We start from the raw sequence: 24,794 nt of genomic DNA, 5'->3' as shown, positions 1-24,794 counted from the left end.
GTTATTAAACTGTCTTATTAAGAGGATCCCTCCCAAAAATAAAGCTTTATAAAGACTGCCATGATGCTAGATTTCATTTTCCAGTTTTTCTCTTCCTCTTCACTCCTTTATTCACAATATCACTATACCCATTTGCAGCTTTTAACCTGCCTGCCCCTCCTGTTTCCACATTGTCGTTGCAGTTCATTTCCTTCTCTCTACAGTCTCTCCGGAGCAGAACGAGAGAAAAAAATACACATGGAGCTGCCATGAGATTTGTATCATCTTAGCCTCTAAGTTATTCATACCTCACCAAATGTTGGAATTGAAAATGAACTGTTCCCATTTGACTCCTTTTTCGTAACTGCCACTTTCAAGTGAACACGACATTTGGCAAAAATTACTTTTTTTTTTGAGAGTAGAAAAATGTTTTCAACACTTATATGTCCAAGATCTAGCAATCAGGAATGCTCCACACCTCATTTAGCACACCTCCAAAGGCCAAATGCAAATCATATTCCTGTCATAAGGAGGAACAGAAAACTTTGTACATATATTAACTACTAAATTTAGTAGCAACACAGCATTTACCTACCAGTGAGTTACTTGAGAGTCACTGGCCTTCTCCAGGTTTTGTTGCATCTTTTGTCACTTCTGGTCTACCACTATACTGAGATCATATAACACCTTCCTACATCCCTTTGAGCCCACTTTCTTTTCCTTCCTCCCTTCCTACTTCCTTCAGACCCAAGGGAAGAGTCCAGACCTCATGTAACACTGACGAAGCTCCCAGAGACTGATGTGATTAGGCTCCTTCTCTTCTTCTCTCACTATAGCATAATCCCTTACCCGTATTTTAGGGGTTTCTTCTCTTCTTTCTCAAGAATTCTCCTAACAATACAGCTGGACAATCCAACTGCAGTTGTCTGTCCTTTTCCGTTCTTTTATTGTCATTGATGTGACAACAATCCTTCCACCTCATCTTCTCTTCACCTCAATAAATATTTTTGGGTTTTTTCAGAGAAGAAAAAAACCCAGACAAGCCCTACACCAATCACTACTATGTGTACATATTTAAAGGTGTCAACTGCTCCAACAGTTGGTTGTTCACTTGCATACCTTCTGCCTTGCAAGACTACGCAGCTGCTTCCCAATATCTAAACTGTAGATACCATCATGATAATACAACAACGTACCACTGGAAAATTGTAAAGGTATTAAAAAAACCCCAAACATATTATTACTTGATGCAACTTTGAGTTGTATTGAACGACTCAGCAAATATTTCCTTCTAACCAAATGTAAATAAGCTAGAAAAATTGTTATAAAAAAATTTTCAAGTTAAGGAATCACAGTCATCTGCATAGAAGTGCAAAACTATGTGGTAGTATCTCACACCCCCATTACAAAGGCCAACATGACTATAGAAGAGCAAGCACGCAGCAGTGGATTAGTCATTACTGCCAACATCCCCTTTCACAAGTACCACAAACAAAACAGCTCCTGAAAACACACCGAAACAATCTCCCCTTGCAGTGGTAGCTCCGGTTATAGCAGGTCACACGACCGGCCTGAAATAACTACGGTCAATGTAAAGCTTTAATGCAATGAGAACCTTATTTGCAGCAGAACACTTACGAAAATGAAAGTGCCTCGGAGCTACCCGGCAGCGGTCAGCAGAGGGAGCGCCGCGCTCAGCTATGAAGTTTGGCAGCTTATTACACGGTTTGGGCTTGGTTTTGCGCCGCAGACACGTAAACGCAAACGTGCACAGACGCTGCATATACATGGACATCAGAACTCAGGGGAGTTTTGAGGAAATTAAGGAGCCCTGACGGAGATGCAGGAGTCCCAGCGTTGGTCAAGGCGCCAGTACACCCCTGCGGCCATCCCTACCCCAGCTCCGCCAGCACTGAAACCTCCCACCGGCACCCCTCAAACTCACGGGCTCTGGGCGCTCGCACGGTAATGGGAGTAACAACAGGAGTGTGCGCGTGAGGCTCTGCGCTGACTAAATTCGGGGGGAAGGGCTGCAAAAGCTGCGAGGAAGACGCGGAGGTTGGCTTGGCCCTGTCCCCCCTTCACACCACGTCGACCCGACAGAGGCGCCAGGCGAGGGCGCGGCGGACTCGGCTCCCCGCAGAGGCGTCGCGGCAGGGAGGGAGCCCGTCCTCTCGCCGCCCTCACGGCTCCCACCTGCTCCTGCTCCTGCTCCCCTTCCCCAACCCGGCCCGGGCACCGCTGCACGTTACCTGGCTGGCAGCGGCCATGTTGGGGCGGGCACCCCGCCCGCCTCCGTCGCTCCGTCATGGCGGCGCCCCGCCCCTGCGGGCGGTGAGGCTGCCGGGGATGTCAATGAGACAAAGCATCTGCTCCGCTGCCGGACGGTGGAGGGAGCCAAACGTCTCCGGCAGCAAGCGGTGCTCGGCGCCAGGGTTTCCTGGTGACCAGGGGTGAAAGCGGCCTCTTCAGCCTCCTGAGCCTTCTGCCTCGGACACACTTAGTGCAAGTGTTCTATCCCCTTACCTCTGCTCGCTCTTGCTGCCCGGCAGGCCCCCCGTGGCTACCTTTTCCCTCCAGACAGAACCAGTTCCTGTCATTCTTCCCATCAGTAAAGTCTTCCTGTGAGTCTGCAACAGAAGAAAAGCGATGTTTGGACTCCACCCGCAGTGGGGCACCTTCCTTTGGCCGCACAACAAGCTCTACTTGTTCACTGAGCAACCTGGGGCAGAGCCTCCTCCAGCACAGCGGATCGAAAAACAATCTGTGGGAGCCACATCCATGCAGTGGATTAAAGACAGGTGCAGGCTGAGGTGCTCACCCCAAGAGACCATCACTGAGACATGCCACCTTCACAGCCAGCACTGATCATATATAACCTTTGGTACACCCCACACTAGGGAGAGAGGAAGACAAAACAATGTCAACTCAGCCAAGACCACACAAAGACCAAGTCTCTCATTTTACATATGCATTTCCCCATGCCCCTCTTCAACTCACTAGCAACCCTGCTAATGCTGCTTAGTAAACCCCCGATACTGAGCAACCTCCCCCACTGAAAGGAAGCATCTCCACAGCTCACTGACTCCCTGCATGAGAAAATGATCCCTTAAATCAGAGAGAGAGCATGTAAGTCTTCCCTTCATTTTTCTCTACCATCATAGACTAATTGAGCTTCACATGATGCCCCTTTCCTCCTTATCCAAAATACTGAAGTTCAGGATTACCTACTTTTTCTGTCCTTACCTGACAAATATTTCTCACTGTGGCTTATTATCAAAGAACTTTTTTTTCTCATCTAATTAAATACTGAGCTGATTCCCCCCCAACATCCTGTGGGTATTTAACTTTCCTAAATATCAATTAGGTGTGGGATTCTCAGGTGGGTGGTATGTGAGGTGACTGATGAGCTTGTAAATTTGTAGTCAGAAACCAGCTCCTCAGGTTTGTTCCAGAGCCACCCTCTGGAGGAGTCTACCTATATTATTAAGTAAGGCTGTGCTTACTGAGAAGAAAAAGTATCTCTCTCTTTCCCTTGGAGCATATACTGTGCCCTATGCCAGGGACACAGACATCCCATGTGTGGGAGGTACAAGCACACTAAGGATGCGAGGCTGAAGGGGCACATCCACCAGTCTGCGAAGGTAGTATTTGGTCAGAAAGGTGGTCCTGCTTCTGTCCTTCTACCACAGTCTGTGGCATTATATCACTCTCCATCTTTAACGCATGTGGTGGGTGGCAAGGTATTGTGATAGCACAGATCTTTTGCTTCAGTTTTTTCACATGTAAAGTGACTGTTAGCTGCCTACCTAGTAAGAGTATAGCATGGAGCTTGTTAACCTTTGCATTATCTGTCTTTTTGTAAGCTAGAATGAATAGGTGTAAGGAATTGCCAGGCAACGTACACACTTGCTCTATTAAAATATTCTCTGAGGCCTTCAGTCTTGGAAACCACCAAACCTGAAAGCTACTGAAAGGGTGATCCTTGATCCTGATCAAATCAGTTTGAGATCAGGAATGAGATCAGGAACTGATCCTAATGAAATCAGTTTGTAATTCATTACTAGTTTGTTCTGACAAGGGGAGAATACCTGCCCAAAGGTTGTTCCTGTTAAGTGCCCATGTTCCTGTTCAAAGCCCTGATTGTGTGGGCGCTCTGTTCTTCTTCTTGGCTGTCCATGTGTGGTTTATCCCACTGGGATGCATTGTTGGTAGGTGAGAAGCAGAACATAGTCTTAGCGGAACATTACATCTCAGAGCACAAACCACAGCATTCTGGCAGCTGCCTGACCCTGTGCTCACCAGTCATCTTTTGGGTTTATTCTGCTTTTTATTTTGAAATCTGCTTTCTGGAGGAGAACAGATTTTTTTCTTGAAATATCTCTGTATGATGAGCATTGGTCAAGAATTTGTGATTCATATTGCAATAACGTTTCCTCTGTAAATGCATCAAGATTTTACTTCTGTAAACAACATTTCCATATAGGAAAATTCCACCAATTGAAAGGAAAACAGTTAAAGGCTGGTTATGGAGTTTTAAACACAAACTTATTTTGGTCAAACCAGAACTGTTATTCCCTTTATAATTTAAGCCTTGAAGCGCTGTGCAGTCCTTCCTCATGCCAGATAACATGGGTACAGACTCCTTCTACAGACACGACAGTGCTTACTGACCACAAGTAAAAATACATCGCCATATGGTTAATAAAATTGTCACTGACTGACCCACTAAATAGTTCACAGAAGTGGAGATTCAAATACATTTGATATTCATATAATCTCTGCTTAAATGTGCTTTGGCAGAAATCTCAATATTTCTTAAAAAAAAAAAAAAATCTAATTTTTATAATGATAATATTTTTGTTTTAAAATTCAGCAAATATTCTAGTTTGAAATTAAGGTTTCATAGTTTTCTTAAGGGAAAAAAAGTTTATATCAGAAAATTTTGGCTCTGCTTCTATTGTTTTGGGGTTTTTTTCAAATGGGTAACCAGGAAATGCCTTCAAAAGCAAAAAGTCTTATGCTCCCATTTAGAAATAAATAGGAGAAATAAAATGCTGCTGATTGCTGACTTTTCCCAGGAGCAAATTACAATGCTCACTATGCTGATAGCTATTTTATTCCCAGGGAGAGTCAAGGTATTTGTCAGTCCCTGGGAATCAACTTCATATGATAGTAAGTAAACACTTCTGTTTTCTTCAACAAACTAGAGATTACTGGTCCATACATGGAAAAACAATCTTACTCCCTTTTATACCAAAGCAAGCCAAGCCATGCTTTAGCCTAATGTGATCACACTGGATTTCCATCACTTTCAAACCCAATTAAAAGAAAATCACAGGAAGATAGTAGGATTTTCTGTATCAAATCTCCTGATTTAAGAAACTGCAGTTTAAGAATCGTGACAAATAGGATATGTTTCAGGATACCAGTTTGTTACAGAAATAAGAAGAAACCTCTTAGCTGGAAAAATCCAGATCAAAATCACCCATGACTAGTACTGTAGAGGAGTAAATGATGAGACACAAGATAGACTGCTTTAGGATAGCATTCATGTAATAGTTAAGGACCTTGACAAGTATCTGTTGACCTAAATTTAAAATGTGCTGCTGCTGCTGCTTGTGATAGTAAAATTCTCCCTAACAAACCTCTGCAATGCCAAAGGCTTATATTCTTCAAAAAGATAGCAGAACTGGCTCTGTGCTACATGTCATTTTGATTCTGCATTTGTGCTGTTCAATGCTAGATTTCATATTTCTTTCTAAAAAAGAAAAACAGCCAAAAAACAACTTTAAGATTTTTTTAGCTATTGCTTAAGAGCAAAAAGAGATGTGCGAAATCTAGGCCCTGGTAAAATCAATGGGATTTTCTAACACTAGCAAACAAAAATCTTATCCTCAAGAGACTTAAAATATCAAGTAGTATCAGTATGCTTTCTGATTTCTAAGCCTTAGGCTCTGTTCATACTGCCATGCTTTTTTTTCCACAAACAGAAGACTTTGGAATACAGTATTTTTTCTTTCCCCGTTTCCTTTAATAAAAGCAGAAGTTGTCCTGAAATCTCTAGACTCAGGGTACTGGAACTTCAAGGAATACATTAAATAGCATAGATTTCATGATAAAATTCTAAGATTTGGCAACACCGTTTCTGTGGCACAAATGCACGATTATTGGCAGGTTCCTGTCCATCATTACCAGGTACAACCTTTTGTGAGGCAAGTTTCTTTACCACGATGACACAACTTCCTGAGAGGAAAAAGGGGAGATTTCAGTTCTGTATTTGGGACAGCTACAGATCTTGTCATCCAGAGAACCAAAACTGGTCAGTGAATGTTTAGTATTGGGCAGAGGTTAGCTAAATTGAGCATTTCTGCTATGCCATGAGATTTTATTAACGAAACACAAACCTGCGTTACCAGAGGCAGGGAGGCACAGCTTTAATGTCTGTCAGACACACTGCAGAGGTGTGCAGTGCTGGGTCACCATATTGGCTAGAAGTAGTAGCGCAATTCCGTAGGCTTCAATCTCCCTTCCTGGAGATTCCTCAGAAAACTCCTGTGAACTCTCAGGCACAAGACAGAAATTACTGTAACTATGATGTGCAAGCTACAAGTCTGAAGACCTTTCATTACTTAAACTTTTCAGCACTACCAGTCCAAAGCTTCAACTTTTGTGAGGTTCCTTCAGCACGTGCACATAGATGTCAACAGAGAATTTCCTCATTTGATTAAGGAAGAATGTAAGAGGTGTAAATTCCCTAGGCATTATTACTGGAAAGCATAACATCTGTGAAGATCAACTAAAAGCTCCCCAAGCAGCTCCTACCAGCTTTTTCTGCTCACATAAATCCTCCCAGCGAATGGTCCCCAGCCTTCAAAGTCCCACATGCACCAATACAAAGCAAATCATACATTGCAGACAATTACTTTGCCCTCAGTTTTAATTTTACAAATTTTCTCTGGCCATAAGCAATGTTGGAGACTTAGGGCTTTAAATCTTTCCAAAGCTGTGCAGGCTTTGAAGAAGAAATGGTAATTCTCTTCTGAACAGGAACTGCTGCTTTCACTATCCCGGTGACTCTGCAATTCAGGCAAAGTCTAGGGCAGATCTCCTTGTGCCAGTCAAGTACACTTCTCAGGGTGTCAGAAAAGTAATACAAAGTACTGAAAGAACCATACAAAGTATTTATTTCCCTCCCAATCACTGAACCCATCAATACATAGATTAGTTTAACCTTGAAGGCACTGTTGTTAGAAAGATTCAAAGAAAGTATTTCTGTTTTCCCTGGCACTAAGGCTGAAAATTATAATCTCTTCTTCAAAGCCTGCACATACTTTACATTGTCTTCTTGCTCTTTATGCCTGTTTTCCATACCAAGGTAGGATTTATTTTTTTTTAATTACTGATTGAATTATATTATTCTTTTCAGGCCTTAGAGTCAAAATCTTCCACTAACCTGGCAAAACTTTAGTTCTGTCACAAGCGATTAGCATTTGGTAGGCATTCAGAAAGCAATGCGACCCTACACAGGGATCCTCCCTGGTCTCAACACTAGGCAGGCAGTCTGCTTTCCTGCACATCCTTGGAAACCATCATTTCTCACAGTTATAACTTCAGGGCATAAGTGTATCATAAGGACAATCATGGAATATCAGGCAGGGAATTTGTCTGCTTCATCAATCAATACATTTTCAAGGATAACGTGCTTGCAGTTAAGACACAATCTGCAAAGTTAATTTTTAAGGGCATGGTATTGTTTACAGAGAGCTAAATATTACATTTCCATCACAAGATCCTCAATTCCTCCAGTGAGACTGGAGAAGATATTGCAATGTGTTCCTTAGACTGGGACCTTACCCTTTCCCTCCCTTTCAGGCATTATCTCAGGAGGTCTCATTACCTGTTGCCCATGCAATAGATTCACCTTCTTTGGAAGAATAGCTGTGCAACCATAAGTTAAAATTTTCTACACAAAAACATGGTCAGTTACGTGGATCACCCCACTTGCCTTCTTGATGGCCCAGTTTTCATTGACTTCCCTGGCTCTGCATGCACACTCAACACATCTGAAAAATATGCATATTTTTCAACTGAATAGGCAAAAAAAGTAAAGCATCAAAACTTAGTGGATTTTTTTTTACAAACACCACTTCTCTGTGACTCAGTTTGCCAATCTGTGTGACATTTACATAAATATTTACCCAACTCACCAAGGGTTGTGAATCTTTATGCATCATTTTTTGTGTAACACTTTGTAATCTTTGAATGAAACGTAGCGTATGCATTCAGAGTATGGATCTGATTAATGGCAGAGGATAAATGAAAATAAAAATAGATTAAAAACTTACAACATTGCTTTTTTCCCCCCCTTGTTCAAGATGGGTTTGAAAAAAAAAAAACAAAACTCTATTAAAAATGCAAATCTTCCTTTTTCCCATGGGCATAATATGGTTGGTACACATCTTAGTGAAGATTAGGACACAGTCTGATGTTAATCAGCATATTCATATCTTCACTTTTATTAAGATAAAAAAGCAGGTGGTGTTAGCATATAGTATTTGAAATTCATGTCTACATCACTTTATTTTACTCTTCTATATAGAAATATCAAACAGAAGAATTTAAAGAAAACCATTATAACATTAATACTCTTAATTCATACGTAGACAATGTCCTTTCTGGCAAAATTCTTTGCTTCAAGAGATGGGTAAACTAAATGAGCATACTGGCTGCTTCACTTAGCTGTCAACTCTCTAAAGGCTATATGAGTAAGCCTGACACACTTCATCTCTCATGTTCTTATCCTCTACATGCTTTTGTTGTTGTCTCCCATGCTAAACTGTACAGTATCGTCAGGCAAAGGAATATAAGTAAAACAAGTGCAGCACTGTGAATTAACAAAATAACTAGGAGAAAGGTTTAAGAAATGATCATAAAACTTGTGTGTAGACTGCTTTAGTTGCTATAATATCAGTGCAGGAAAGCCATGTAATATGCTATCTTAGACAATTCTGTATTTGATACTTGTCCTGAGCTAGACACAAGGAATTACCAGTGGTTTGATATTTTGGAGTAGAGTGTTGACACAGATTTGAAGCATCACAATGATTACGAAATCATTTCAAGTATCATCACAATGATTTCACAATCATTGTGATAATACTTGAAATAGATACTCAGACACAGCAGGAAAATAGTATCTAATTTGGGGAACAAGTTTTTTTAAGCAAACAAAATTACAGAGTTAGAGATTGGAAATATATTTTGTCACCCTATCTATCACAGCAAGATGGTTCTTTATGACACACTTCTATAGCATTCTGAAGCTCAATTGTAGAAATGCATTTTAGGGGGGGATATCTGCAGGGAAGTCCCCGTCCACTTCTCAATTGCACAGGACACTCTTAGGAATAAAATCAGGACCTACTTGAACGTGCATGAAGACCAAAGAGAGGAATCCATGACTGAATCACATCATTCAGGATCATGCTCAATATCTGAGCACTGCTTGGAAGGGGCAGGAATGAACTACAAACCCCAGGTCCCACCCAGTAACTCCGTGCGTGGACAGATATGATTATATAGAGTAAAAACATATGGCTCCTACATATGTTATGCTATATCAGAGATGCTAGCTCGTGCTAGCATGAGTATCCTCAGACGAAAGGCTCCAAAAGTGCAGTAGTTCTTACGTATAAGCAAATCTTTAGTGCTCTGTGTCTAGATTCAGATGGATCTCCAAGACAGCCTGTGTCCAAATCTTCTAAAGCTTTGTTTGAATTATTTATTAGAAATAAACTATAAAGCTCCAGGCAGATATGTAGAAGTTTCTGGCCATGCTGATGTAGGAGTAAGTACTGTACTGGGTTCTGCTGGACCTGCTGGACAAGTCCAGCAGCTGGAAATTGATTGTATTTAGACACCTTTCACTAGAGAGCTTGCTATAATTAGTATACCTCTTGTGATTCCTGCTTCCAGTGGCAGCCTCCAAGAGTCCAGATTCCTCCCCTTGCAATTAAGGGTTGTTTTTTTTCCCCAGCAAGTAACTTATACCACAAATGCATAGAATCATAGAATGATTTGGGTTGGAAGGGACCTTGAAGATCATCTAGTTCCAAATCCCCTGCCATGGGCAGGGACACCTTCCACTAGAGCAGGTTGCTCAAAGCCCCATCCAGCCTGGCCTTGAACACTGCCAGGGATGGGGCAGCCACAGCTTCTCTGGGCAACCTGTGCCAGGGCCTCACCAGCCTCACAGGGAAGAACTTCTTCCATATATCTCATCTAAATCTTCCCTCTTTCAGTTTAAAGCCATCCCTTCTTGTCCTGTCACCACATTTTGCCCTTGTAAAAAGTCCATCTCCAGATTTCTTGTAGGCCATCTTTAGGTATTGGAAGACTGTTCTAAGATCTCCCCTGAGCCTTCTCCAGGGTGCCATCTCTCTCAGCTTGTCCTCTTACAGGAGGTGCTCCATGTGTGCAAAACAGTGACAAGCTGTGCTCAGACAAATGTTGTCCTCCCATCTGCACCTGTACGTGAGCATCCCATTCACCGGGATGGTATAACACGTCCCAGAAGACATAGCTGGAGGCTTGCTTGATGACATTCTGCACCTAAGGTAATCTGAGCTTCATCCTTCTGTGAACAAAAGCTCTAGTCACCATCAGACTCACTAATTGCAGCTTTTTTTTTTTTTTTTTTTTTTTTTGTCATCTGCTTGCTACTGGCTTTGGAAAGGCTCCGTTTCACCACATACCAGTGTTTGGTCATTTCTTACAGAGGTCTAACACCAAGATCCCATTCAATTTCATATAAAGATACAGGTTTCCAAATGACAAGAGGTGAGATGCCTTTTCCTGTGGAGTTAGGGCAAATAGCTATTTAAACTGAAATCAGACTTCATGTGTTCCAGTAGATGAGAGAACTAAGAGAAAGGTATAGCCTTTTTAATGCAAAGCTTTTTCCCACAAGCAAAAACATTTTATCAGTTCAATCAAATTAATAAAGAAACACAGCAGCTGGTCTTGCAATACTTAATCCACTATTGTTCCTTTGGTATCACAAGTATCATTATACTTAGCAGTATGCTTCCATTGCAGCAATTTTCTTTAAAATGCACAGCTCTGTCACCAGTTGCCTAATGTATTATGGTCTCTTAAATCACACTTGGGCTAATAGAGCCAGAAGATCAAACACTAAGAAATAAAACATAAATACTTTTAGCTGATCCACAGGTGTCAGGAGAATTGCTAGCAGACTAAAGACAAGGGAGTGGTTTATCACACCCAGATAATGCCCAGCTGAAAAAAGGGTCCCCTGGTGCACAATGAAGGTGAGAAAAGTTGGTAGTAGAAGCTTTTCATCTATGTTGAGAGTAGTTTGTCTCATCCTGTGTAAAACCTAAACAGATTGGTAATCTGGATTTACAAGAGATTTTGCAGAACTGAGGTAAGAAAGTTCTTTATGTAAGTGGGGGGTTTTACTTCTTCCTTATCTTTCCTTATTACAATTTTTAAGACTATTTTGGGACTAGGATTGCTAAGTGAAATATATTCTTTCTCTTGTCTGTTTTAAGTAAAAGAATACAAGTATCTGAAGTGCTTCTACCACCGTCTGTATTATCACAAGAAAAATGCTATTTGTTAAAGCAAACAAAAAAAGAATACTATAAAAGCTTTAACTAAAGTGTAAGTCCTTATGGTGTATTTAATAATGCTCGGGTGGCAGTGTCTTCTCAGAGGTGTGCTGGATGGTGTCAAAACACATTAAGTTCTTCGCAAGGGCATAGCACATGTACTCTTTATCAATCTTGCCTTTATCAGTAAATTGTGCAACAAAAGCTTCTATTCAAAATAACGAGGGACTTAAGCTGTTGGGTTTTAACCAATATCTGAGCTAGGTATGTTGTTATCTGGGGTTTTTTGCTGCTTCCGTCACCTTCTCTGCAGTGCTAGATTAATCATGCAGGTGACCTTGCTGGTTTTTATTACACATGGCAGGCTGTATGAGCTATTGCTGGGAAAGTGTGACATTGCTCAACTAGTGGGGTCCTGTATCTGTTTCTTCTAATGCATTTTTTACTGCCCCTTCTAAGTATAGGCTGTATTTCTGCTGTCATGCACAGTTTCTTTTACTGGCCATAAATTAAAAATAATTATGCTTTTAGAAGGAAAGCACAGCATAGTAAAGTGTTCTGTAACTGCTTATAATCAAAAGAGCTGCGGGCTTTTTAATCCATGCCTCTGCTATCTTTCAAATGCTGGTTTGCCTCAACTTTCCATGAGAATGATGCTGCTGAGCATAAGAGGCATAGTAATCTGGGTAGCTTCCATCACAGACACTGAGTGAATGCATATATCAAACTGCAATTTGATAACAAGGGTCTTGTAAAAATCCAGTCAAGTTTGAAATGGCACTGCATGACTCCAGTCTAGCTATGTACTACTGCATGATTCTGGAGAATGGGCAGGAGGCCATCTGGAAACTCCAAACCTATCGGTCTGATCCCCTAAATTTGCCATACCAGTGAGGGACTAGAGTCAGTGAGCCTTTCTAGCTTACAGTTTAAATTCCTCCATGTTTGTGGACAAGAGAAATTATTTATTAGGAAAAAATTCTTTAGTGTGAGCGTGGTGAGGCTCTGGAACAGGTTTCCCAGAGAAGCTGTGGATGGCCCCATCCCTGGCAGTGTTCAAGGCCAGGCTGGATGGAGGTTTGAGCAACCTGGTATATTAAGAGATGTTCCTGCCTATGGCAGGGAGGCTGGAACTAGATGAACTTTAAAGTCCCAACCCAAACCATTCTATGAGGAGTATGACATCTGGGAAGGTAAGGCTACTTCTGTGACATGGATCTGGCTTTTCATCTTCAGGATGCATCTTGCATAATTAAGAATGCATTGTCTCACAAAACTCTGTTCCCAAACTTATTTTGGGAAGCATAACTGAATTCTGCTCCTGAAACCCCTGAGAAGTTCCTCAATGCTGGATTTAGGCTGTTCAGAGGTGTAGTGACCTGTGGTGGCTGCTCCTTGTGCTAGAGCAGTTCCTGACAGGCTCAGGAACTGAGAGCAAGGATCTATGTGTTGGGGGTGGGTATCATTGGGATATACTAATTGGACACACTGCTGTAATGCTGGAGACAGGAGAAGGAACTGCTTTTCTAGTTTTATTGGTACATGGAATGAAGCGTGAAAGCTTACTTCAATGTGCAGAGCATGACACAAATAAGAGATGGTGTAGTAAAGCTGTGGCCTGATACCTGTCATTCGGTGGGTTCCTTTGAGCATTGGACCTTGTTTGCTGATGGATGGTGTGGCTGTGGTGGAGGCTGCTGAGACCTGTCCATCCTTCCCTGCCATTCAACCAGCTCCGCAGATCACAGCATCTGCCAGCTGGGTGCACCAGGCATGCTGCTGTCGGGAAGTGGAAGAAGGACTATATAGCTCTAGCTAGGAGGAGGATTAAGTACCAGTCTGCTTTCCCTTGAGTGTAAGACATAAACAGTCTAGTCATTAAATGTTCAACTTGGTGACCCTGGTGTTTTCACTGTACTTTTTGAATGTGACAGTTGATTATAGGATCAGAATAACAGAAAAAGGAGATTCAGAAGAAATGAAACCATGTCCCTGTAACAGGCATGCAGAAAGCTATTTTCAGGTTCGGCAGAGAAAACACTTTGAAATCGAGGTTAATTAGCATTCTCAAAGGACATCTGAAAACCCAAGACTATTGGACAATGTGGGGATGCCAGCGTGGCCTGACAGCCTGCTTACAGCTTCAAAGGCACCTCTGGACAGATGGCAAGGATGAACAGCAACGCAGACTATTTGCCTGCTGGCAGTAGTTACAGGACCGGGCAACTTTAAATGATTCTGTGGATGCTTCAGACAATTGTGGTTATTTGCTTGGAGGGCAGCACCATATAGATAGACTGGCATTGCCTGTGATCCTGACTAGCAGATTTTAAACTTTGAAGATCAAAAGCCTTTAGTGTATACTGCTGGGAAAGAAAGGATGCAGATCTCCTTGACAGGAAGGTGGGATGGGATAAGCAGGCAGGGTGCTGACTCCCTGCCTGGACATCACCCTAGCTAACCAGGACCTTAACCGCTCAGAGACGTCCCCTGCTCTCTTGTAGGACCTGAACTGTGGCTGGACTCCCCTCCAGCGCAGACAGGTATCGCTTTCCCCGGCAGCCGTGGGAAGGACCGGAGGGAAGGTCTCGGAAGTCCGGCTGCATTTTGGTCAGGGGAAGGTCAAAAAGGTGCACCCTGCGCCGGGGACCCTCACGGAGACAACGAGCCAACGCGCTCGCGGGAGCCGGCCGCGTCCCCTTCCCCTCCCCTCCCCGCGGGGCGGGCTCGGGCCCCGCCGCAGCCTCCCCCTGCGCTCGCCGGTAGGCGGCACCGCCACCCCCTTCCTCCTCCTCCTCCACCTCCTCACCATCGCTGGGCGCCGGGTGACCCACATCGCGGCGGCAGCGCCGCACCCGCCCGGCGAGAAGGGGTGGCCCGGGACGGCGGCGGGGCTGCGCTGCGCTGTGCCGCGGGGATGTAGCGGCGCGGAGCGGTGAGTGCGCGGCGGCAGCGTTGGGCCCTGCCCGCGGGTCGCCGAGCGACGGGAGGCGGCTCCAGGCACCGCGGCGCGGCTCCCCCGCCCCTCCCCCCGGCGGTGGGAGCGAAGTTTTGCCCCTTTGAACGCGGGGCTCTCCCTGGAACGACATTTCGGCGTGAGGAGGCCGGGGGACGCTGGGCGGTTTGTGCGTTTGGGGGGGTTGTGGGTTTAACGCCCCATCCTCTGTAACTGGGCAGGGCCCGCGGGCGGGCGCTGGGCTCTGCGGCTCCGCAGCGGGCTCTGCGCCCTGCCCCGGCAGCCCGCGCTGCCCCGGGGACCGCCGGCTCGGCTCGGCTCGCCCCGCCGCCGCGGGGAGCTGTCCTGAGGCTGAGGACCTCGGTTACACCGACATGTGGGCATGATAGCGGTGTTTTGGTTTTGGTTGGTTTTTTTTTCGTGGCAGTCTCTTCTTCTCTGCCTCCCCTTCTTCCCCCCGCATGGTCATTGTGTATTGAAGTTGCACTTGCTCCTGAGTTAACTCTAGGATTGATGTCTGTGGTCTGTATGTTTCTCTTTGTCCTCACCATTTCTGCTTTTCTTACCATTTCTATGAAAATGGCTAAAAGAGAGTAGCTAAATTGTTAGGGGGAGGGGGGGAGAGGGTGCGGATGGGGTTGACAACACCTTTGTCCCAATTCAGTCAACAGTTAAATCACAACAAGCTGGTTTTTGTGACAAAGGCGTTTGAAACAAAGGAGCCATTTTAGAAACTGAAAAATTTATTTTGTGGCTTGCATGCTTTAGTAAATGCAGGTTTTCACTCTCTTCTCTTACGTGTGTCGTGCCTCCCCCCCCATCCTAATCAATCCTAAAATGAAGTAGAATAGAAGAAATGGCATCTCTTAAATCCTGCATCATCCCATGCACTACAGCAAGCGTACTGGTTCCCTTCTGTTTCAAACGTTTCATTGTGCATTTTAAAAGACCATTATTTTGTACTGGTAGATCTGTGAATAGTTGAAGCAGTTGAATGTACTTGTGATAAGAAAGAACATCTCATCTCGCTAAGATGAGAACAACAAAAGACCTGTCATGTGCGGTAATTTGGTAGGTGTTGCATACTGATGTTTATTTAGCAAAGTGCGGGTCGGGGGAGACTTGCTGATAGGAGAGCCTGCTTTTCTCTGACTTTCTTAGGAAATGGGGACTGCTGCATTTCGAAACCAAACAGGTGGAGTTACATCTAGAAATATTTTTTGACTTGTTTAATTCTCATAATTTGCATATCACTTTAAACAGTATTTCCACTAAAACAAATGCAAAGCCACATCGCTGTAGCAATTTACTTATCACCAAGCCTAATAGATGCTCAGAGGCAGGAAGCCTATAATTTTCAGGAGTGAAATCATGTGACAGCATCAGATGCTGAATGTATCAGTCACAGAAACCTGGCAGAAAATACTTCCAGGAAAGGACTAAACAATGGAAAATTATCTAACAGAATGCATCAGTTCACTTTCCTGCTGCTTCACTGATCTACAGTAGAACATGTTCTGGTAGTGTGAAAACCTACTGGGGCTAAGCATGTAAACAAGGTGTCTAGAATCCTTTGCCTGCTCGGCTCTTGAGACAGGGTTTTATTAGCCACGGGACAGCATCACATTAGCTGCACTGACGCTTGTGGATCCAAGAATTTCCTCTGATCAAACAGATCTGTCATTCTTGCCAGGGAATTACAGCCCCTTGAGCTATGCTGTACTTAAGTGGGGAAACTTCAGGGCTATGTTGCATTAGGGGGTTATTTTGTTATCTGTCATCTCCCCTGCACCAACAGAGTCTTGCTGCTGCTTGCAGTGGTGGAAGCAGAGAAAATACTGTTGTATCAATGCTAGTTTGTCAAGACTGCTGCTAGTATTTAAGTGATCTTGTATTTTAAAGCTGTCTGGAAAGCTTGTACTTACAGCTAAGCTGTGATCAGCTGTAACCAATGTTAACAAAAATTCCAGTTAGCTGTACAGACAGGGCACAAGTGCTATTCAGAGCCAGGCAAGCTTGCTTTTTCCCAAGGGGTCATTTGAAGTGTTAGCAGAAAATTGCAATAAGAGTAAGCTTGGGCTGCCTAGAGATCAAATCTTGTTGGATTAAATGCACTCTGGCTCATGAGACTCTTTTTTTCTTTTTTTTTTTTAATTTATTTTTTTCTGAACATCTGCTCAGCCTTCTTGGTTGGAAGGCTTGTTTTATTTGACATTCCTCTGAACTCTTTTGCTTGGTGATGTGAGCCAAATGTTACCCTCCTTGAATGAAAGCTTTGGGAAGGAAGAAAAAAAAGAGTAAACCCAGGGTAGGGTTTGCTGGAATATTAGGAAGGAAGCTAGGTGGTGAGATTCCAATCAGGAAAGAAGGATAAAGTAAGACAAAATAAGATGAAAAAATGCGGCTGATATAAAGAGATCTGGTGAATGGTTGCGGTAGTGAAGGAGCAAGGCTGTGGTTCAGGCTTAGCATCCTCAGCATCCACATAACGCTATCTAAGCTCAGCCAATAACTGAGCTCGAGTGCTGAGCCGTGCTGCACCGCAGGACTTGCCAAGCCTGAGCCCGGGGTGGGAATGCTGCTTGTGCTTGTTCGCGCCAGGTGGTGGAGAGAGTAATCTGACAGCAGAGGCTGCGGGAGCAGCTTCCTGAGTCACTTCTTGGTGGTACGGGGCACTGCTAAGCATTCCTTTTCAGGGCAGAGCAAGCATTTTAGCAGTGAGCTGACCTGTCTGACTGCCTTGAAACAACTTATGGATATATTTACACTTGTGATTTGGCTCGCGTCCAGTCTGCGTATCAGGCACATGCTCTGGAGACCTTCTCCAGTTGCCTTGTCGTGGTTCAGGTCTGAGAGCAGCGTTGCTACAAGACACCTGAACTCTCACACTGAAACTAAACCAGGAGTCCTGCTCTGGGAGCACTCCCAGGCAATTACTGAGTCTTGCATGAAACAGATTGATTTCTTAAAAGTACCTCTCAGCTGTAATCGAATGAGCAGTTCTCATCCTCTTAAGCATGAAACCAATGAAGAGTCCCACATCAAGTTTATCTTCAAACACTTCTGGCAGTTCATTCTGGAGTGCTATGGCCCACTCCCCTAAAAAATCATAGAATCATAGAATAGTTAGGGTTGGAAAGGACCTGAAGATCATCTATTTCCACCCCCCTGCCATGGGCAGGGGCACCACACACTAAACCGTGTCACCCAAGACTCCATCCAACCTGGCCTTGCTCACTGCCAGGGATGGAGCATTCACAACTTCCTTGGGCAACCTATTCCAGTGCCTCACCACCCTCACTGTAAAGAACTTCTTCCTTACATCTAACCTGAACTTCCCCTGTTTAAGTTTGAACCCGTTACTCCTTGTCCTATCACTACAGTCCCTAATGAAGAGTCCCTCCCCAGCATCCTTGTAGACCCCCTTCAGATACTGGAAGGCTGCTGTGAGGTCTCCCCGCAGCCTTCTCTTCTCCAGACTGAACAGCCCCAACTTTCTCAGCTTGTCTGTTACAGCTGAGACACCCTTCAAGAAGATATTTTCTAGCACTTATAGGAGGATTACTACCTGAGCGGAAGCAAGTGGTTGGGCCTGGTGTTTTTAACATGTCCTGATCTGTTTGCAAATCCTCAGGCTGAGCACTCCGTTTTGGTTCAGGCAGCTACAGTCACAGACGGACAAGGGAGCCTGGAGAATAGGAGAAATACAGGAGGTGCAAACACTGTATTTGAAAACAATAAGCAGGCTGAGCAGGTGAGATTACAGCTTGTTAGAGCAGATTTAGGAGGTACAGGATACTGTAGTCTTCATGGCTAGGTCTGTAGGAAACCGTGTGTACCTGTGAGCTCCCTTCTCTGGTGCTACTGTACCTAGAATTACTTTACAGCGGTTTTAGTCTTAATATAGATGTTACACTAAGTTTTAGCTGAGGCAGACAACATGTTTTTGAAGCAAATGTCACAGTTATTCCCTGCCTTTTTGTTCTTCACCTCACTTTGTCTTGGAGCAGCTGAAAATAAATGGGAGGAACTGTTTTGGAGGCACACCAAATGCAACCTGACATTGCTACTACTGCAGGTACTCCAGCATCTCTATTGAGTGTTTTGTTTAAAAACAGACTTTCTTATCCACCATCTATGTAGTTTCAATTTCAAATGCTTGGCACCATTTTCTTCTAACTCAGCAGAGCCGTGTCTGTTGGTCTGTGCTGTGTGCTGATGTAGCTCCTGTGATAGGTGTGTATTTTGCTTCTCCAGGGAAGGATGCTCAGGTAGAGAGACTAAGGGACAGGACCAAACTGAAGAAAATTAGTTATATGATGTTCTGTCTCCACAGCTCCCTGTATTGTGCTGCTAATCTACTCACAGTAGATTAGCTGATGTCTTCTGAATGTGCATAAGGAAGAAAGGCTGTGTCTGTAAAGAATGCTTATTTAGGAGTGTGTACAACTAGCTATCAATTTCTCAATTAACAGGAATTATTCCTTAGCATCCATCATCATCTGCTACACAAGCCCATATTGTGTGCCAGTGTCTGAGTCTGCCAAAAGTGAACTGATAAGTTTCTTAGGACCCCAAAATTGTGACGCTGCTGGGATCAGCACATTGAGCAAGGGCTTTTGTGGCCAGTTCCAGATTGCACTGACAACAAACAGGAGTTTTGCCACTGATTTCTGTCCATCCATCCGTCCCCTGGTCTTATTTATATATTTAAAAACAAAAATCCCTACCTTTCGTTGTCCTCCAGGATGCTTTGGGTATTGAGAATTTTCCCATAGTATGGCAACCATTTGTTACTGCAATGATAATAATTGCACAATTGGGCATGCAGGTGATAGGAATTGGGCACCTTAGTACAAAGCAATCCTGTGGTCATGGAAACTGTAGTCCCCTTCCATAGCTCTGGTAGGCAGTTATAAGAGCAAATCTCTTATTCTCTCTCCCACTCTGCTTTCACAAAGCCACATCCATATCAACATTGGCTTGGATGCCTGCCATCAAACAGGTTGTGCCTTTGAAACACTAAGATCAATGTGGGGTTTGTTAAATTTGGGCTTGCTAGGCCTTCACACTGTCAGTGTTAAGGCAGCCTGAGGAGAACAGATGGATTGAAGGAGGAAAAGAGGAGTTCTTGCTGAACCATTTGAGGAAGGGAGAGGAGTGAGGAAGGGAGAGGAGTGATGATGCTCCCAGAAGAAGATACTGAAAACATGGCATACCCTGGGCACAAGTTAAGAGAATGCCATGCAAGCTGGCCCAGCTATTTGGTGGGGGACAACAACAGTATTCCCAAGAATCTAAGATAATCATGTTCTTTGAACATTGTTTGTCCTGACCACCTACGGTACAAGTGTTTTTGATCAGGGCTGGTTGTTTCTATACATCATCTTTGCTGTCTTTAGGCACCTATATGCAAACAAGATGCCCTAGAATTGCCAGATTGAGGTTTCACTTTGAAAAGGAAAAATGTTTTGGTGGGGTTTTTTGTACCATAGGCTGTTTTAGCTGGAGTAGCTTTTCTTCCCACCCCCACACCCTCCTTATTTATCATATTGTAGGGATTATTTGAAACTTGAGGACATATTTTTTCAGAGGGGGAGTTGAGTGATGCTGCATGAGCAAGGGGGTGCTCTTGCTCCTGTGCAGCTTGAACATCTAGTTAACATCATAAGCAAACCAAGCAATTCAGGACTAGATCTGAAGCTTGAAAGATGAGATTTTTGCCACCATTCAGTATAAAAAACCAACCAACAGCAACAGAAAAACCCTACTGAAAACAAACCCACTGAGTCTGGAGAACATCTCAGTGTGCACATGGTAACCTATATGATACGTCACTATCTCAAGGATGATATCAGGTCATGCTACTGAATTATTATGGTTGCATCTGCTGCAAGTGTTCTGGCAACTTGTTTTATTTAGTTTCTTTTAAAAGTTTTTTTAACTCTTACACTTGTGACATAAAGGATAGGGCTATAAAGAAATGAATGCTCCACTCTTCTAAGTAGAAAGAGATGCTGAAGGAAGGAGACTTTCACTGTTGCATTGTGTTAAGAATAAGCGTGTTACGGCAGTGCTGTCAATTATCCTGTCCTAGTTTGTATTCTTCTTGCTCTGCTTTGTTGTTCTTCCCTCTTGGTAATGGTGTTACAGGAACAGCTTCCAATGGTCTGCATGTCTCTTTCTCTTCTCTTCCCGCATTGTGTTCTCCTCTCTCTCCACTTTTCTGCTATCAAACCTTTGCCAGCATCCTTTTCTATCTGAGACTGGGTACCAAAAAGAAAGCAAATGCCCAGTAGGACTGAGCAGGAAGTGGCAGAGGGGAGGAGAGCACCATGGCACTTCACGTTTCCCTTGCCACTGACTTTTTTCCTACTTGGGTGAAAAAGGGCACTTTGTGCAATAACCACATAAGGATGATTCCTGAGCAATGTCTGAAAGTGTGTTCCATAAGTCTTGATCACCAGCTGGTGTAACTTTATTGACCTTCAAACTATTCTTTTAATCTTTACGTTTTAGAGATCTTCATCATGTTTTCCTTTTGCTTTGTCATGTTAGAGGGGTGTTTGTGTAACCCTGTTGCTCCTTGCTATGAATATCCCCGTCTCCAAACTCCATCCTAGCTTTCTATCTCCACTATTTATGGAGCAGTGCTTGACGTTGGTTGTTTTTGTTGTTTTGTCTTTGCTTGAGTTTTTTTTTTTTTTAGTGCTGCCTGGAGTTAGATTAAGCTACAGAAGGGTGAAGTGAGTCTTAATACAGTTACAGTAGTTCACAACCCTTGTTAATGGAAATCAAAATTTGGTAAGATACATGTGACTTCCAGGTTGAAGAGTCAATTGGTAGCTGCTAGTACATAGGCCTGTCTGAACAACAGATCTGGGAAGATGCCCCTAAAGTGATTTTTATTTTTGAATATGTTACCATTCAAAACTTTATCCTAAAGGCGGTCATAAAACTGTTTCAACCAAAGCATGGAGTTTGCAATATTTGCAGAAACTTAAGAAAACTTCCTGGTTTCCATAGGAAAATAGACTATTTCTTCCACTTCTCCTCACCCCAGACCCTCACTCCAGTTGGTAAAACTGGAGCAATCTACCCTGAGCATGTCGTTCTGGGCAGCAAGTGCATAACAAGAGCTTTCAGCAAGGTCATGCACTTGGAGCTGTCCTGGTTTCCTGCCTCTTGGGTTGCAGAATGTCTCACTGAGTAGCAAATGGGAGATGAAATACTAGGCCACAAAGTTTGCAAAAAAACCTGCAGTGGGATTTTTAGTCCTCTTGTCTGCAGATTAAATAAGCAGTTGCTCATTTATTGTGGTCCTTCTATAGGTTGCAGGACTGCAGGCAGCTGAGAGCTGGTGCATAGCACTTGTTATAGGGTGCTCACAGTTTCACAAATGTGGTGCTCCATCTAACATTATCTAACTGGCTTATGGCACAGAGATCATTATTCTTGACTCCTGTCTTAGGGAACGTTGCGTCCGTAAAATTACAGAAGGACATGAAGAAACTCTCGTACCCTACTCTTGCATGTCTGTCTCGGAGAGTTCTGTGGTGAAGTTGTTACTTGCATGCCAAAGTAACCCGGGTACAGTGCTGGGGACACTGGGCGCCACAGCAGTTTTTGGTTAGATGAGTATGAATTGTGTCTGATCTTCACCAAGGTTCAGGGTAAATAAATTGCTTTTATTGCTTCTTATGCTTCTCCAGCCTGCAAGCTTTGTCTGGCCTTTCTCCTGACATGTCTACTGTCCTTGTCTTTTTGTTTGACAGTTAACAAAATAAATATGAAAGTCCTTATTTCTACATGCTTTCCGGCTGATGCTTGGTGTGTGATTGTATTGGTCTGATGGCTGAATTAACCGCATGGCCCAAGCAAACATAATGGCTGTTAGAAAGGTAGAGCAAAGGATAGAGCAAGCATCTCTGGTGTCATTTTATTGACACTGCAGATGTGCATGTGACCCATTGACAGAATGATGTTTCTTCCCCACAAACTACTACATGTTAGGAATTGGTAGGGCTCTAAAGCAATTCTAGACTTCAGTTAATTTTGGTGGCAAGTGACTGCTTCATCTTTGCCTTTTACCTTGTACATTCGTCTCACCTAGGCAATGAGGTGGAAACTAAGAAGAGAAGGCAAAAGAGCATCAGTCACTCACTTTCAGAAATAGTCACTTTGGGTTTTTTCCAGGAAGCTTCTGCAGTAATTATTCTGGGAGCTAACCAGGCAGCCCCTTTGGATTTTACACATCCAGGCTTGTAGAATTTATTCTAAACTTGAAGGAATGTTGCTACAAAGTGTGATGTTTTATTTAGAACAGATTTTCTTGCAGCGCAAGCTGTTGTATGGTGTGTCTGGAAACAGAGCAAGTAGGCCAGAAACATTGCACTGAAACCCATGTAAGCACACATGAGCCACCTAGATGCTGCTGCTGTTCTGGGTGGACTAGTCAGTGGTCAAGTGAAAGCTCATGAGAAGTGGCTAAAAATTATGCCTCTTTATAATGCATGAGGGGGGGGGCGCGGGGAGATGTTGCTGTGGGTTAAAGGCTCTTTTCAAGCATGAGACTTTGGTTTTAGCTGATATATCATCTATTCGGGCCTCTTCTGGATAAAATACACTTTCCTCAATAAGTAAAGTAAGCTTGTTAAGGATGGAAACATAGATGGAGACAACACTTGAATGCTTTAATTCCTGTTGAAGTTAAGCATCTAATTACATTTCTAGAGGTTTACATTACTTTGGGGTGTGGAAAGCTTCCTCTGCTTTTTAACTTCGTATTAAGTATTAGAAATAGAATGTACCTGAAGCGACTTCATATAATTTTGTCCTCAATGTCTTTCTACATTGTAATAGAACAGAGCTAATAGAAATTGGTAAAAGTAGATTATTGCCACAGTTCTGCAGTCAAAATATGTCTGTATGCATGTACGTCTCCTTTGTTGAATTTCTAGGATTTAGTTTGCTTTAAACAGTCAGGCACAGAACCATAGCCATTTTCTTTTAAAGGGCAGAGATCAACGAGGAACTGCGGATACAAATGCAAAGTTTTGGGTTGATGTTATCTTCATCAGCCTGTGGGTTATCACTGAACAAAAATCTACTGAGAAATTGCAGTGTGTAGGCTGAACCGGATGGTGTTAGAAGTAACCTGCCATGTGAGATTTGACAAGTAAGTTTTCTTGAACCCACATGCAGTCCTGTGTGACTGTGACCCCCTTGATTCTTCCTTGTTTGTTTCTTGTATCTGTGAAGTATTTGCCACTTTAAAGAGGCAGTTATGGACTGAAGTGCTAAGTTAAGACTGTAGAATTAGGGGCTCCTAAAACACTGTTCTGTGGCTTGGGAGAAGCGGGGCGGTGGGGGGGTGTGTGTTTATGCCTTCCCACCCTCCAACTCTGCTGTGATTTTAAGCTTTTATTAAGAGCTCTGTCTTTGTGTTACTTAATTGTGCTGTATGTGCTCATGCTCACAGGCTCTTTATTCAGAACTAAAATTCAGAGAATTTGCCTCCATGCCTAGTCTTTCCATCACTCTCCTAGTGAAATACAGAAACATAAAATGTCAATGTGTGATGGAGATTAGGAAAGGAAAAAATCTTATTACCTGTGACAGTGTGACTGAAGTCGAGTCTTGCTTATTAGCTTCATCAATCAAGTGTGACATTTTGTTCCAAGACTTTCTTCTAAAGAATGCTTGAAGCTGAATATAGCCTCATCTTAGGCACATGGAAATGAAAATACCCTTCTGTACTGAGATGAGGAACTGAGCTTACACAAAACAGGCATCCGCTGTTGATCTTTGAGGTAGGTCCTGCCAGTGGCTGCAGCTTTTGGTGTCGGGCAAAGCCACTTCTGAGCCCACACAAAGCACTTTTGAGGTGACCTGTTCCTGAGAGCCTTTTTGGCAATAGAGCCATTTCCCACAATGTGTTCTGAGTTGGAGAGGTCTGAGCACTGTTCTTGCTATAACATTTGAAGACCTTTAAATTACTATGCTGCAAATGAGATGATCAAAGATCCTCTATTTTTACTGAGGCTTTAAATACATTTTTTTATTACTTTTAGGCCACCTTTGGGCATGAATGCAAGTTGGAAGGTGCAAGTAGGTATGTCTATTCCATGGAACAGCCTGATAAACAATACTTGCTGAGAATATGCCTGACCAAGCTGGGGTCCTAGAGTTGTTGGGGGGTTATTTGTATTTGGGGGTTTTGT

The 24,794-nt window shown here is 43.3% G+C and overlaps 2 protein-coding genes across 7 annotated transcripts in view; one reads left to right on the top strand and one right to left on the bottom strand.

The window, feature by feature from the left end:
* Positions 1 to 2,313, bottom strand: part of ALKBH8 (alkB homolog 8, tRNA methyltransferase) — a 45,243-nt gene extending 42,930 nt beyond the window's left edge. The window contains exon 1 of one of the 3 annotated variants that reach the window (XM_030477827.1): positions 2,232 to 2,313. In XM_030477827.1, coding sequence (XP_030333687.1) covers positions 2,232 to 2,249 — 18 coding nt within the window. In that variant the 5' untranslated portion in view covers positions 2,250 to 2,313. Of the gene's footprint in view, positions 1 to 1,599; positions 1,776 to 1,924 lie in introns of those variants that run through there. The other 2 variants (XM_030477829.1, XM_030477828.1) reach the window with 2 other exon arrangements.
* A 12,033-nt stretch (positions 2,314 to 14,346) lies between these two features.
* The window catches only part of ELMOD1 (ELMO domain containing 1), a 42,538-nt gene continuing 32,090 nt past the window's right edge, over positions 14,347 to 24,794 (top strand). The window contains exon 1 of one of the 4 annotated variants that reach the window (XM_030477821.1): positions 14,347 to 14,550. The gene's annotated coding sequence lies outside the window, so the exon portion shown is untranslated. Of the gene's footprint in view, positions 14,551 to 14,585; positions 14,741 to 24,794 lie in introns of those variants that run through there. The other 3 variants (XM_030477818.1, XM_030477819.1, XM_030477820.1) reach the window with 3 other exon arrangements.

This window comes from Strigops habroptila, chromosome 2 (genome assembly GCF_004027225.2).
Source record: "Strigops habroptila isolate Jane chromosome 2, bStrHab1.2.pri, whole genome shotgun sequence".
Classification (NCBI taxonomy): Eukaryota; Metazoa; Chordata; class Aves; order Psittaciformes; family Psittacidae; genus Strigops; species Strigops habroptila.
This window is presented reverse-complemented; position numbering and strand designations above follow the sequence as displayed.